Raw genomic sequence first — 13,616 nt, 5'->3', positions numbered from 1 at the left:
TTTGTTCAGACCTGGAAGCCATCTTGTGCCAGTGCTCAAAGGGGGAGCACGCCTCCAAAGTACTCCTTATATGTGCCGTATGAGTAGGTGGAGTCTTGGACGTGATTGGTCAGGAAATGTGTGATTTTATGAGTGTCAATTAGGTTAAAAACTATCCGTATTAAGCAGACCTTGCTGTTTTTGAAGGTACAATGTTTATGTTGATGCAATTACGAATTTACTTAAGCCTTTAGGATTTTATTAAATGTAGACAACAGTATTTAATTTTGTATTTAACCCTTCACTCCGCTTTCAGAACCATGACCTGATTGGCCAGGTTGGATTGGGAAGGCGGGCAGTCTCCTATAAATGTGGTTGGGAAGAGGGGGGAAGGGGGCTTTTTGGTGTTTGTTCCTTGCTGGTGAACGCAGCACCAGGCATGCAGTTTTTGTTTCTGTGGAATAATGTGGAAGGCTAAGAATAAAATGCCTGTTTATTTTTGCAAAAAAAACCTCTCTCTCGTATCGTTCTTTCACCTGCACCTCACTTTGTAACAGAGCGCCATCATTTACCACAAATTACTATTAAGTAAGGATCCACCTGCAGGACCAGTGTATGCATGTCATTCAGAGAGGAAAGAAGAAATCCACATCTCCCCTGATTGAAACACCAGCCTGTGATGCCCCCCTTTGGTTCAGTCACATTTGAAATAAATGTTAATCTTTAAATTGGATGAAGGAGCTCGTTTTTTAAAGTACAGTGCCTCATAAACATCTGAATGCGAAATTATTAGAATCAGTAATATTTTTGTATATCAATGTGACACTGCTTAATTTTGTATTGTATAATAATTATCATGTTAAATGTTTGTATTGTTTTGCACATTCAAAATAAATCAAATCAAATCAAATCAAAAACCACATCGATCCTTTCTGTATTTGAGAGGGGTTACATTACCTTTTGTATATATTACATAAGTGAATATTTGAAAAAAGTGAGTGTTCATGCCATTTTGTACAATCAGTGTCTTATAAAGTGTACAACAGTTTGTTAATAATAATAAAGATTGCAGCTGGTGTAAATTGTGTTGATTGAGATGATTAAACATTTTACAAAAAGAAATCTTTGCATATTTGTTTATACAAGGGGTATCACAACATACCGGTATACTGACGATAACTGTGATATTTAGACCTTTCATTATTGGCATCATAGTAATACATACATGATAACGCATGTTTATTAACATACATAACTATTCTATTTTAGAAAAAATATGTGGTATATCTTGAAAATAATCATGAAAAGAGATACGCTAATAGATAGAGAGAAAAATAGAAAAAAGAGACAAAATGCTAAATAAACAAAAATAAAAATTACTTGACTGATAACATTATTATTATTTATCTTTTTATGTATCTTTTTTTCAATGTATTTATTTATTTAATATCCACAAATTAATTATTTTGGCCAGACGTGGTTAATGATGACATTTAATACCAATCTGTCTTTGTTTTCTCATTTAGTATTGATTCAACACTGTCAAATCATTAATATACAAGCTGTCTGCATCCCCCTTTACCAGTGTCCCCTCATGAAAGTTCAACCAAAGAGGGCCTGACATTATCTGATAAGAAACGTACTCCATCTGCTGCAGTGACTGTAATGACAAACCCTGTTCTTCATGAGCTACCAATTAAGAGAAGCATCCAATATATGTGTCACTGCTGCTTTCCTCCCCTCTCTCATCACTGCTGCGGCTCCTGTGGGAAATACAACGGAGCCGCTGACAGAAAGAATCCAGTTACAGCTTGATCATCAGAGCAGCAGTGTGTGCATTGCTGTAAATATTCAATTACTTTACATGATAGTGGCTTTCACTGTATGGCACTATTTTTCACTTTTAATTTGAACCATGTGAGGCCACATACTAGGGCATTTACGTATACTGTGACTGTATTTGCGGCCTGTATGGAAAGCAATTTTCTAAACAGATTGCAAATGTGTCAGTTAACTAATCAAGAGCATTTGGAACTGCTTGCTGTGCCTGCTAAACCTGAATATGGATTGTGTCACAGTGTTTTTTTCACCCGTATCTGTGTTGGAAGGGGTTGACCTATTCTCATTGTTACACAGCTTTGTAAAAAAGCCTTACACAACCAGCCTTTATCCAGCATTGAAAACTAACACCATATTCCTGTTATACTGTGAAGGCTTACAAATGCAACCCAACCATAATTCCCCTGCTGCAAGGGTAGCTGGTGGACACTCAATATATGTTAAGTTGTTGTTGTTGCTTTTTCAGGTAATAAAGATTTGTAAACATAATGATGTATAATATGATTGTACAAAAAACAGGACAGAGTTCAGTGGGTTCTCATTTTTTACTTGTTTTCCTTTTCAAGCTCTTCTTACGACATACAAATCTTACAAACACAAGAGGGAGAAGAGCAATCGCTGCAACAGTAGCCAGAAAAGACAGTAGTATATCTACAGAGTGGTAGGAATACCAGGGCAGTCTGTAGGACTCTGTTCTCAGGTGAGCTGCACCTTTGTGTCTCATGACAAACTCTATCCAGAAGAGGGCGGTGTCCAGCGGCTTCATTGGCTGATCTCTGTGCAGCCTGGAGAGTCTCTGCATGTTCAACCTGTAGGAGGGCTCATTCAGGACTTCCTGGATGGCATCCTGAAAGTTGTTGTCTTTGTCCACTGTCGCTAGTGTAAGAATCTTAGCTGCTCCTCTCTCCTTTAGACGCAGCAGGTTGTCGTATTGGTCAAAAAACAGAGGTATACCAACAACTGGGACACTGTGATAAATAGCCTCTTGAACACCATTTGTTCCTCCGTGAGCCACAAACAGTTTTATCTTGGGATGTCCTAAAAGGTCATTCTGAGGCATCCAGTCTACTATTAAAGTGTTGTTGCCCAGAGTGGTTGGTCTGTCACCTTTATGTCTCCAGATGACTTTCTGGGGTAATTTAGCAAACGTTGCAGCAATCTCATTTGTCATATCAGCAGGAAGTTCACTTACAAAGGTCCCCAGAGACATGATGATGACCCCATGCTCTCCAGAACTCTGCACAAACTCCTCCAGGTGCTCAGGGAGAGGTTTTGCTGGTTTGCACTGGAACCCTCCAATATAGACAACATTAGGCATGGTGGGACGAGGAAACTCAAACACAAAGTCCACTCTCATCAGCCACAGGTCTGCTCCCTGTAATAAATCATTATACCGGACTTCTGTGTCAAAGAACTTATCACAAACAGCTTGATACTGAGGGCGGATAAAAAATTCATCCTGAGCTTGCCAAATGAGAGAGAAAAGGAAGTTCTTGACTCTTTGAAAGAAGGTCATTTTGTCTGACAGTCCTGAGCCAGTCAACGGGACATAAGATAAAGGAGACGGTGCAATGGCCCTATGTCCCTCTCCACTAGTTATCCACCGCACATTATAGACCAGAGGCAGCTTAAGAGCATGAGCCAACAATATACCAGCACCCCACGCCGGGTCAGTAAGCACCAAGTCATACTTACTCTCCTTCAAACTATTCATTAAGTCCTTATCTTTAAACATGCCAGTAGCCATTTTGCACATTATTCTATGCATGTTAAACATCGCAGCAAACATCTCCGCCTGCAAGCTTGCAAAGCTCAAAACTGAGCTCCCTTCTCTTTCTATAGCAAAGATCTTCTTCAGGATCTCGTTGATGAAGTCATTATTAAAGGCCTCAGTGACAGGAACGGTGATTGTGTTGAAGTGCGGAGAGTCATCCTGGATGTACCAGCTTGTATTGGTCCGCACCACATCGACAGAGTGTCCTCGAGAGTGGAGAGCTTCGATCATGATGTCCATGTTAACCCAGTGGCTACCTTCCAAAGGAACGATCAAAATCTTCCCTCCGTGACACATTCTCCATGACAAGCACACGAAGGATAATAGGAGAAGACATGTTGCATTTCTGTAAAGGGGCATATTTAACCTGAACATGAGAAACAGATAAAGACATAATTATTAAGCACTCTTGATAGGAAATCTAGCCTTAAATGCTACAAACATATACTTAAATAAAGTACTTTTACATCAAACATTTCCCATTAAAATACATGCAAGATTGATCTGTAACATACCTGTTTACATGAAGTAACTCCGGGTAGCAGGCGCTAAGATGTTTGTGTGAAACGCCAAAGGAAACACTCAATACAAAACTAGAAATTCCATGAAAGCTTATATAAGTGGATTATGGATAATCTTTTCTTTGGGCTTTTCTTCAGGGATGGACAACAATGTGGCCTCTTTGTTGCTTAGAAATGTGTTAAAGCTACTTATTTGTACCTCCTCGAGTGAATTCTGTTCTGAAGTAGCCTTCAGTATTTCTTATTTATAGTCAATAACATGTTCTTTTTATAGGAGGATTTTCAAGAGGGTGCTCATACCAACTAATAACATGTAGCTTTTGATCTTCCAGGAAAGAGCAAAGGGGATCCAAATACTTGTGTCTTGTTCAGATAAAAATGTCTTCAAAGACAATACTAATGATAACCATGTACCTTTGTATCACTGTTTTTACTGTAAGGATCCCAGACTAATCCAACTTTTGTGTAGATTTAGTTGCATTGGATGCATCACATGTTTTGGATTGGATTTCAGATTTCTATGTTTTTTTACCATTTTGAATTCCATGCAAAATAATTGTACCTTTTATAGTTGAAGGTAGAGTGGTGTTTTGTCGACAGCTATGAAGATCTTTTGAGCAGTTTAGAAAAATGCACTTTCTTCAGGACCAGTTTAAACTGTCTTGTCCATCTTTGTTTGTTTGAAAACAACAAAAACATTGTATTTACAGTCTCTATATTTGCAATCATGTTTTTGTTGATAAGATAAGATAAGATGGACCTTTATTAATCCCTGTGGGGAAATTCAGTTGTACAAAGCAGCAACAGGGTAAGCGTGAAAAACAGGACAGCAAAGATTCACAGATTAATAAAATAAAAAATAAAATCAAGAATTTTTTTTAAATAATAATGATAATAATAATAAAAGACTATGAAATAGGAGATGAGAAAAAATAAGAGTAAAATAACTATCAGCATATATACATATTTGGTCATCTAGATTATGAAGTACGAAATGAGTTAAAGTGACAAGTGAAAAGTGAAAATGGACATCTGTACATATAGTGACATATCTATCTACATATTTGGTCTACTACTAATATATTAACATGGGTTGTGGAAACAGTGTATATTTATGTATATATTTTTGTCCAGTGATTTAAAAAAAATTGTTTTTATTATTGATGGTGCCTGTGTTGCTTTTTTGTTGCTGTAATGTGCAGACATGGCCATGCTGAGGCAGTGCAGGCTGAGCTTCTGGAGCACTGAGTGTTCATCAGTCCTTTCTCATTTCTAAATGTTTCTCCTCCTTGACTCCTTTCTCCTCGAGACTCTTCCTTGCCTTCTCCACTCGCGATCTCCTCTGGGTGGGACTACTCTTCCTTGCCTTCTCCACTCGCGATCTCCTCTGGGTGGGACTAAAGACACAAGGCAAGGATTGAGAGAGGAGGGAGGATTTGCAGACTGGGAATTGAGAAATGTATTTTTGTGCTTAGAGATGTTGATATTGGTTTAGTGAACCTAAGGCTTTCTGTTGCATTGCACTATTACATCATTTGAGTTGCAGTTTGCTAAAAAACTTCCTGGACATGCATTACCTCTGTAATGATGTGTTACTAAGAATCGTGTTCCCCGAAAACGAATGCAGGATTTGTCCCTAAGGCAGAAAGGCTTTCAGAGAAACTCAAGTCTGGGCACGAACGTCCGCCTCTTCTTCCCACGCAGTCACGCAGAAGGAATTCAGAAACTATTAAACCCCTGGTCTGAAGAGGTGTGGCTTTTGGAATAATAATATGCAGATGGTAGCTTTGCTCTTCTGAATGTACACATGCCAGTGAGTCACAAAGGTATTATAGTAGAAGTATGTTGTATGTAGGGTTCTTTTCTCACTTCCTTTCTCTTTTCCACTTTCACTTTCCTCAGTTTTGGAACTAGAATAACATAAAAGCAAAGTAGATCCATACGTTTTATTTTAATTCTGCCTTACAGAATACATAGCAGATATGCACACATAGAGTAAAATAATGAAGAATGAGAATGAAGGTCTTATTCTATCTATGGTGTATCTGAATATCTAGGTTGGAAGCTGTTATTAAATTACTCTTACGATGTTTAAAGTGAATACAACTGCATTTTTATTTACCACACCACCCTGCCACCTCCGTGACCAACAGCCATTAGCCTGATGCTATCCAAAATATCCTGTGAGGACATGTTGTCTGCCTAGTATCGCTATCAGACCTCTATCTAAGATGCCAGCAAGTGGAAATGAGTGTATTTCTGTGTGGGAGAGGTGCTCAAAATGTGGATGAAACATGGGTGATTGTATCATTATATGTTATACATCAATTGAGTATTTTAATTTATCTTTACACTCAAATACAGAATAAAAACTCTTATAAACAAAAAAAAGTATTTGAATGATACACTCAGCAAACGAGGCCTCAAATCTGCAGCTTTATCTCTGGCGGATCTGTCAGCCTGAATGTAGTTGGCAGAGTAGGACCATATCTATGCGGTAATCACAGTATCTCAGTCTTTAAAATCTCAGATATGACCCATAACGACATGTTGATGTGCTTTGCCTCCATTTGCGGTTCGTTTAACTGCGGCTTAGAGGGTACTTCCAGCATGGTTAGGGACGATTATGCTGGCCCATTTGTAAATAACAGGAATGAAGAGGAGCGCAGAGCCCAGGATCGACACCACGAGGAAGGCCCAAAGAAACACTCGATCCAGGACCTGGGCTACACATTTCCAGTCTTGAACCACCTGGAATACGAGAGAAGCACATGTCAGTTTGTTTCAAATCAGTGAAAGTATTAAAGAGGCCCTATTACGCTTTTTGGGGTTTCCCCTTTCCTGTAGTGTGTCACTCCAGAGGGGGGACATAGTTACATCACTATGTAACACATGCACTTCTATTGGCTTCATCTCTAAGCGGTTCACCAATCACAACAGAACCGGCCAGCTAACCAATCAGAGCAGACTGGGCTCTGGTTTTCAGACAGAGGGTGAAAAGAGAATAATAAAGACCTTTTGAACATTAAAGCTTGGAAACATGTCACAGTAGAGATGCAAAATACAAAGATGAACCCTGAAAATTAGCATTATATGTCCCCTTTTAACCAATTATCTTATTACATATGATGTACAAATACACAAAATCCAACATACTCACCTCTCGGACCTCATTTTCTTTAACCACATGCATGGTTATGTAGCGAATAGAATCCAAAGCTGCTTGTAGGTTATGTCTGGTGTAGAGCAGAGGTGTAAGTTCAGATTTTGAGTTCTTCATCATACCCAGTCCTCCTGCTCTGGCTATATCAGCTGGAGAGTATCGGTCCACATGGCTGCGCATGCACAGCAGCTTAGGCAGTCGATGTAGGAAGATCCTCCTCACCCACGGTGCCATGCCATGGTGTGTAGAGGAGGAGCGATGGTGGATGTTGATGGCAAAGACTGTGATGCAGATGGAGAGTGTGACGAAGATCATAGTGAAGACCAGGTACTCCCCGATGAGAGGGATAGTCTTGGAAGAGGAAGGAATGATTTCCTCAATGACCAGGAGGAAAACTGTGAGCGACACCAGGACAGAGGTGCAGAGAGAGATCTTCTCGCCACCGTTAGAGGGCAGATAGAAGACGAGGATGGTGAGGAAGGACAGGCCAATGCAGGGTATGATGAGGAAGAGTGTGTAGAAAAGAGGCAACCGGCGGATGATGAAGTAGTAGGTGATGGTGGGATAGGTACAGCTGCTGTCTGTCCTCAGACCACGGCTGCCTGTGGCCTTCACTATCTCCCATTCACCGTTGTCAAAATAGTCCCGCTTGTCCACGTGGAAGTCCTCAAGAGTTATGTCCACCTGTTAAATACAGAGTGAAATTTCATGTCAATTGCTCGTCATGACTAACACTAATTTACTGCGGAGTAGAGTCTCACCTGGGAGCCATCATATGTCCAAGAGCCAAACTTCATTGAGCAGTTCTGGAGGTCAAAAAGGGAAGAAGGTGACATCAATGGTGCAGGCTGATTTGTAATTGGCTGGGTGGTGTCCATGTTATGGTCCCATCATACTTAACAACTGCCTTAGTGACAGTTCCCTCGAAACGCCCATCTGAACTGTGGAAAGAAATATCATTTAAGACTGTTATGTAACAGCACTGTCAGCATTTCCGTGTGGCCATGGCTAACAGAAAATTAAATGACTGACACAGATATAATTTATTCCTTATATAATGGCCCATACTTATCGTACAGTACGATGTCGGGAAGCCAGATCCTGTTAGAAGGGACTCGGATGGCTGTAAGGCCCTGATAGTCATCAGGATTCCATCTTAGTTTCCTGTCAGTCCACTCCTACATAAAGGAAACATTGAACACATTTAACAAAAACATCTACACATAGAGGCTTTTAAGTGAAGGTTTAACCCTTGGCACAACAGCAAATAAGCATATTTCCCATAATGTCAGATTAGAACATTCAAACCACAAACCACAATACGCTAAAAAACAAGTTAGTTTAGCACTAAGCCTGAAAAGAAGGGGGCACCGCTAGTCTGACTCATAGGAAATCACAACAGTGTAAAAATGACAAACTGCTTTTTTATGGAAGTGTGGGCAACCGGTTTATACTGAACAATGTCCTAATTAGTTTAGAAGTCCTGGTAAGTGGATTTGTAACCTTTGGATAGAGCAAGGCTAGCTTTTACATCATTAGTCTTTATGCTAAGCTAGGCTAACCGGCTGCTGGCTTTAGCTTCATATATAAAGGTGGGGTAGGTAATTCACTTCAGAAACACTTTTTGTTATATTCCATGGAATGCTCTTAACATCCCGATAGCAATGAATATATTAAATGCTTTGACAATAAATACATTAAAAAAATTCATCTGTGGAAGCCGTGGCGCTGTAAAAAGCACGACCAATCATCTGAGCCGGCCGGCTAAAATAACTGGATGGCCTACCTGCCTGTCAGCCTTCCATCGGGGCACAAACTTATCTTGTGCTCTCATTGGTCATGTGCGCGTTCGTGTGTGTTGGAGGAGGGGCTCTGTAAGGAAGTCTGAAGGAAGTGGCAGATTTCTTCCAGTTGTGTACTTACAAAATCTAGCGCACTCGAGCTGGTTTCTCCAAAATTACCTACCCCACCTTTAACTGTATCAATTCTCTCATCTAACTCTTGGCATAAAGACCAATACAAAACGTTTCCTTAGATGTGGTATATTATGTGTAATGTTATATTTTGCTAGCATTAATATAGCACAATGTACCAAATCTGTTTAATGTGGAAAATATGCTACACGATAAATTCCTTGTGAAATAAATAAATGCTGGAGGGTAAACAGTGTATGAAAAAAACTGTAGTTCAGTATTCCTTTTTCTAAATCAAAAAAGTGACTGCCAAAAGATTGCGATAAATAAAATCACTAAATCTGACACTGAAATACTTTGCAAATTACATGTATGATAGATAGACATCACCACAGGGGGCATTGCCCTTCCATCAGCCTTTTGGCAAGAGGGACTGTAATCCATCACTTTGAAAGGGAGCAACTGACCCCAATGACAGAGTCTAGTTTGTGGTGATAACTCAAAGGAAGCACAACAGACAGGACACTCAAAGCCATGAATAAGGCTGACAGGAGTTGGGAAGAGGCGGCTGGTGGTGCCAGGTGCGTGGGCACAGGGCCCAAAGGACTCATGAGAACTGTCAGTGAAATGCCACCAGACCAGATTAAAAAAGGGTGACTTGTTGCCTCTAAATGCCATGTTATGTCAGAGGTTGTTAAAGAGTATTTCCTCAACCATTAAATAAACACTATCAGCAATACCTTAAACCTGCATGATTACAAATGATAGTTAATTGTAATGTTTAGGTTAGATGAAGTACACTTGCCTGTTTCATCCACACATTGGTTGTCATTCGTTGATTTTTCTCATCCTAAAACAGTGTAAACAGTTTCAATTTAAAAAGTAGCTGAGTTGAAAGAAATGTAAGACCACTCTGTCTTTCAACCCTAATATGTTTTACATTCATAGGCTGTAGTTAACACATCAGAGACTCAAGACTGAATTATATCAATAATCAGTGCTTCTCTTTCTTACCACATCAACTAGCTGGGAGATGGCCAGGCCAAACTTCACGCTGATCGTCTGGTTCAGGTATTCCACTGGCCGGACCCATTTCTGGTAGTTTACAAAGAGGTATTTGAACAGCTTATCCTCTGCTTTTGCGAAAGCGGAGAGTTTTGGAACCCCTAAATGGTGTGAAAAAAATGTCAGGGTTACATTTTATAATACAGTTCATACCAACTTAAATGTATTTCAACAAATGCAACAACATCTTTGATTTATTCAGTCGTCCAATGTTTGATAATTAATCCATATACAGCTATGTTTCTGTTATTCTTTCCAATAGCACTGCAATCATTTCTCTATAACTTTGCTACAGTGTTATCTATAGATTATGGATATGACCTTCGTGGTATAGCTTTGGTATAGGTATAGGTTTGAGCAATACATACAATCCTCACAATGTATGAAAGCCTAAAAATCAATGCCCAGATGATTAGATGTGACCCCTGTCTGCTCTCTATCAGAAACAGGGAAAACAGGTGTCCCGAAATGCCTTAAAGAAAGTATATCAACAGCAAAGGATATATTCAATAAAGCAGTCAGGGTTGCTTGTCAACTGGAGCCCACATTATAGACTGTATATATATATATTATATAGAAGTAGACATAGTCATCTTAATAGGAAAAGAGGGTGGAGGTACAACCAAAAAATGAAACAAAACATTTTTAACTGACCAAATGAACTGAAAACACACTGTGAAATGGTAAAAGTTATAAGATGAAAAATTCAAAACACCAAGGCCGGAAAATACTCATAATAATCACAAGGTAGACAAGCCCTTAATACGCTGCTGTATCATCTATTTGAATCTAAATGGGACAATAATGTTGTGATAAACAAGTTGTGAAACCGTGTTTTGGGGAACACTTGTTGAATTGTTGAAGTGAGAAGTAGGATCATTTTCTCATAGACTTCTATACAATCTGACTTCTATGCAACCAGTATATGTGGCCTATTGGTCAACAGTACTTCTACTTAGGAAACCTGCTCAAAGTCTATATAAACTATATATTTTGTATCAATACATTCAAAAAATGACCCTCAGACTGGGTGACAAAACACGTAGATATTGCATTATGTGCAGTTACAAGATGAATATATAGCAGTGCAGACAGAATCAGTTAAACTGGTTCATTGTTATCCTGAAGAAGAGCTCCCCTACAATGTAGACACATATTGATTACATTTTGAATTACACTCTATCTTTGACCCTGCTCTTTAAAGCGTTCACCAATGCGGTTATAAACTCAATTTATGGATGGAGAATGTGGCTGGAAATCTAGACCAAGACTGACCACAAACGTATGGTGTCACCCTCTCAGACATGTGTGCGGATCAATAAAAACAAGGCTGCAATAACCCTCAATCAATGACTGTGTGATAAGCAAATTCATTATTTCTACAGCATCTACTCCCACTATCACCAGCATTTTGCTCGACTGAAAAGCAAGCTGCTGGATTCTACATTTTCTGTTTAAGTGTGTGATTGATGAAATGCATAGATATAAGGTGTGTGCTATAAGCTAAAGGGAATGCTCATTTGCACCTCATGCTGAGCAACATGAATATTTAACATGAACATCTTATTCCTGGGTCAATACTGTCTGTAAGGTGCAGTTGGTTTTATAACAAAAACATCGATATAAATTAAACATGTAATACATAATGTATGTTATGTGTGCTCTTGTACAGATGGTGAGGATTACAGTGAGACATGTTCTGAAATTCAGCCAAATATGCAAAGCATCAATAACAGAAAGAGAGACCCACAGAATCATAAGGTGTATACACATACCAACATATGTATAACATGCTGTATATGCACACACCTATACTGTACAGTTGATATACACGCAGACACATATGCACACGATGTCATGGCAACAGCAGTCACCCTCTTTCCTCCTCCTCCTCTGCAACATGCCGTTAATCTCTGTGTTGTGCAGACAGTAATAACCTCCCCCCTTATTCCTCACCCATGTTCCTCAGCTGCCCACAAGCAGCATCTTCCAAGTTTACAACCGAGTTTATCACCTGACCCGGTCACGTGACCTCCAAACTGAACTGTATTCACCTTAGTTTACTTAGAAGGAAGGATAGCCGTCATTAACTTGTAACTTAAGGTGAACAACTTTACTATGTTGTTTGCTCCTGTTGTTGTCCCCGTTTTGACCATTTACTGCCAGCCTCATTGTATTGTGCATATTATACGGCTTTCCTGGACTAAAAAAGTATTGGGAAATGAACACTCATACCTTTTTTCGACTAATCATTTAGTTGATTTAATAGTCAGATCTGTAAAACCGAGTTCCTCCAAAAAGTGACATGCAAAAGCATCATTTTTAATCTCGGGTACAAGAGATGTGCTCTGAAGTTTCTTGGAAATTTGTAATTCAGCATGAAAACAAAACAATGACCAATTAATCAAAGAGGTCTTACGGACTGAGAACAAAAGGAAAATTAGTCAAGTAATGACTAAGAGGGGGCAGCCCTGATTTCATAATATGGAAATATCTGGAAACTAAGGCAACATGGATGCTTTGTGTCAGAAAAAATAGACTTGTAACAAAATAAAACCAACGTTATTTCACAAGTTGTTATTATGTCAGAGAACTCTATTGTTCAACTCTCTTCCTGAGTTGTCCTTTGACCAAATGGGAACTATAACCTTGTCCTTGTGCTCGAGTTGTAACCATGACAGTTTTTCCCATCTATCCAACATGGCATGAATGCCACAGCATTAATCAACTATTTTCCAGGTTTTGCATCATTGATTATGTGTTACTTAGCAAAGATGATCCTGTAAATGGTAAATCCCTACAAAGACAGCCAGGACTAGGAAACCATGCTAACAAATTGAAATCGTTAACCCCCCTACAAATGTAAAACTGTTATACTGTTGTAAACTGAAATCAGTACTTTTGATTTGTCTCTGCAAGTTCTCTACTCTTTACTGACCATCTGGCGATTTCTACATCTTCTTTCTTTGATTCTTAATATCCCTTAGAGACCAACTTAGCTGCAACTATACCATCTGTAATTGGATGAGGCATTCCCAGTCCTTGAGAAACTTACGCAACGAGTGGCACAGGTGGCAGCAGCAGAGCAGCGGCAGCAGCAGCAGCAGTGCCAGAGAGGTGGCTGCCCCCCTGCTCTCAGCATCATATCAGAGGTGGCACTGGATCCACACGACTGGTCCCTCGGGCATCACATGAGCTGGAAAGGTTATCAATAACAGTGGTTATTAAAAAGCTGCTTTTGTGTACAGGCACACATCTGAGCTATAGCTTCAATCAAACCTGGGTTAAGGGTTCAAATCCCCAGGCAGCCAACCCTCCTCCCCTCTAATGAAGCTATACGTTCAACCACGTTTCCTGATTTC

The 13,616-nt window shown here is 39.5% G+C and overlaps 2 protein-coding genes across 2 annotated transcripts in view; both read right to left on the bottom strand.

Annotated features, from left to right (window-relative positions):
• Nucleotides 1–2,356: 2,356 nt before the first annotated feature.
• LOC117471377 (UDP-glucuronosyltransferase 2C1-like) lies at nucleotides 2,357–3,952 on the bottom strand. Its single transcript, XM_034116343.1, has one exon. It carries the CDS (start codon nucleotides 3,950–3,952, stop codon nucleotides 2,357–2,359), a length of 1,596 nt encoding a protein of 531 aa, XP_033972234.1.
• Nucleotides 3,953–6,044: 2,092 nt separating this feature from the next.
• chrna5 (cholinergic receptor, nicotinic, alpha 5) overlaps nucleotides 6,045–13,616 on the bottom strand; it is an 8,170-nt gene continuing 598 nt past the window's right edge. The window contains 9 exon segments of the mRNA XM_034117006.1: nucleotides 6,045–6,864; nucleotides 7,274–7,960; nucleotides 8,038–8,094; nucleotides 8,096–8,143; nucleotides 8,145–8,217; nucleotides 8,345–8,454; nucleotides 9,995–10,039; nucleotides 10,204–10,355; nucleotides 13,310–13,450. Of these exon segments, the coding sequence (XP_033972897.1) occupies nucleotides 6,706–6,864; nucleotides 7,274–7,960; nucleotides 8,038–8,094; nucleotides 8,096–8,143; nucleotides 8,145–8,217; nucleotides 8,345–8,454; nucleotides 9,995–10,021 (1,161 nt within the window). The 5' untranslated portion in view covers nucleotides 10,022–10,039; nucleotides 10,204–10,355; nucleotides 13,310–13,450 and the 3' untranslated portion in view covers nucleotides 6,045–6,705.

This window comes from Trematomus bernacchii, unplaced genomic scaffold, assembly GCF_902827165.1.
Source record: "Trematomus bernacchii unplaced genomic scaffold, fTreBer1.1, whole genome shotgun sequence".
Classification (NCBI taxonomy): Eukaryota; Metazoa; Chordata; class Actinopteri; order Perciformes; family Nototheniidae; genus Trematomus; species Trematomus bernacchii.
The sequence above is the reverse complement of the archived record's forward strand: the minus strand, read 5'-3'. Positions and strand labels throughout refer to the sequence as shown.

Bases quoted from the DNA above. Each gene is read 5' to 3' on its own strand.
- LOC117471377 (XM_034116343.1), bottom strand. From the start codon at position 3,952: ATGCCCCTTTACAGAAATGCAACATGTCTTCTCCTATTATCCTTCGTG.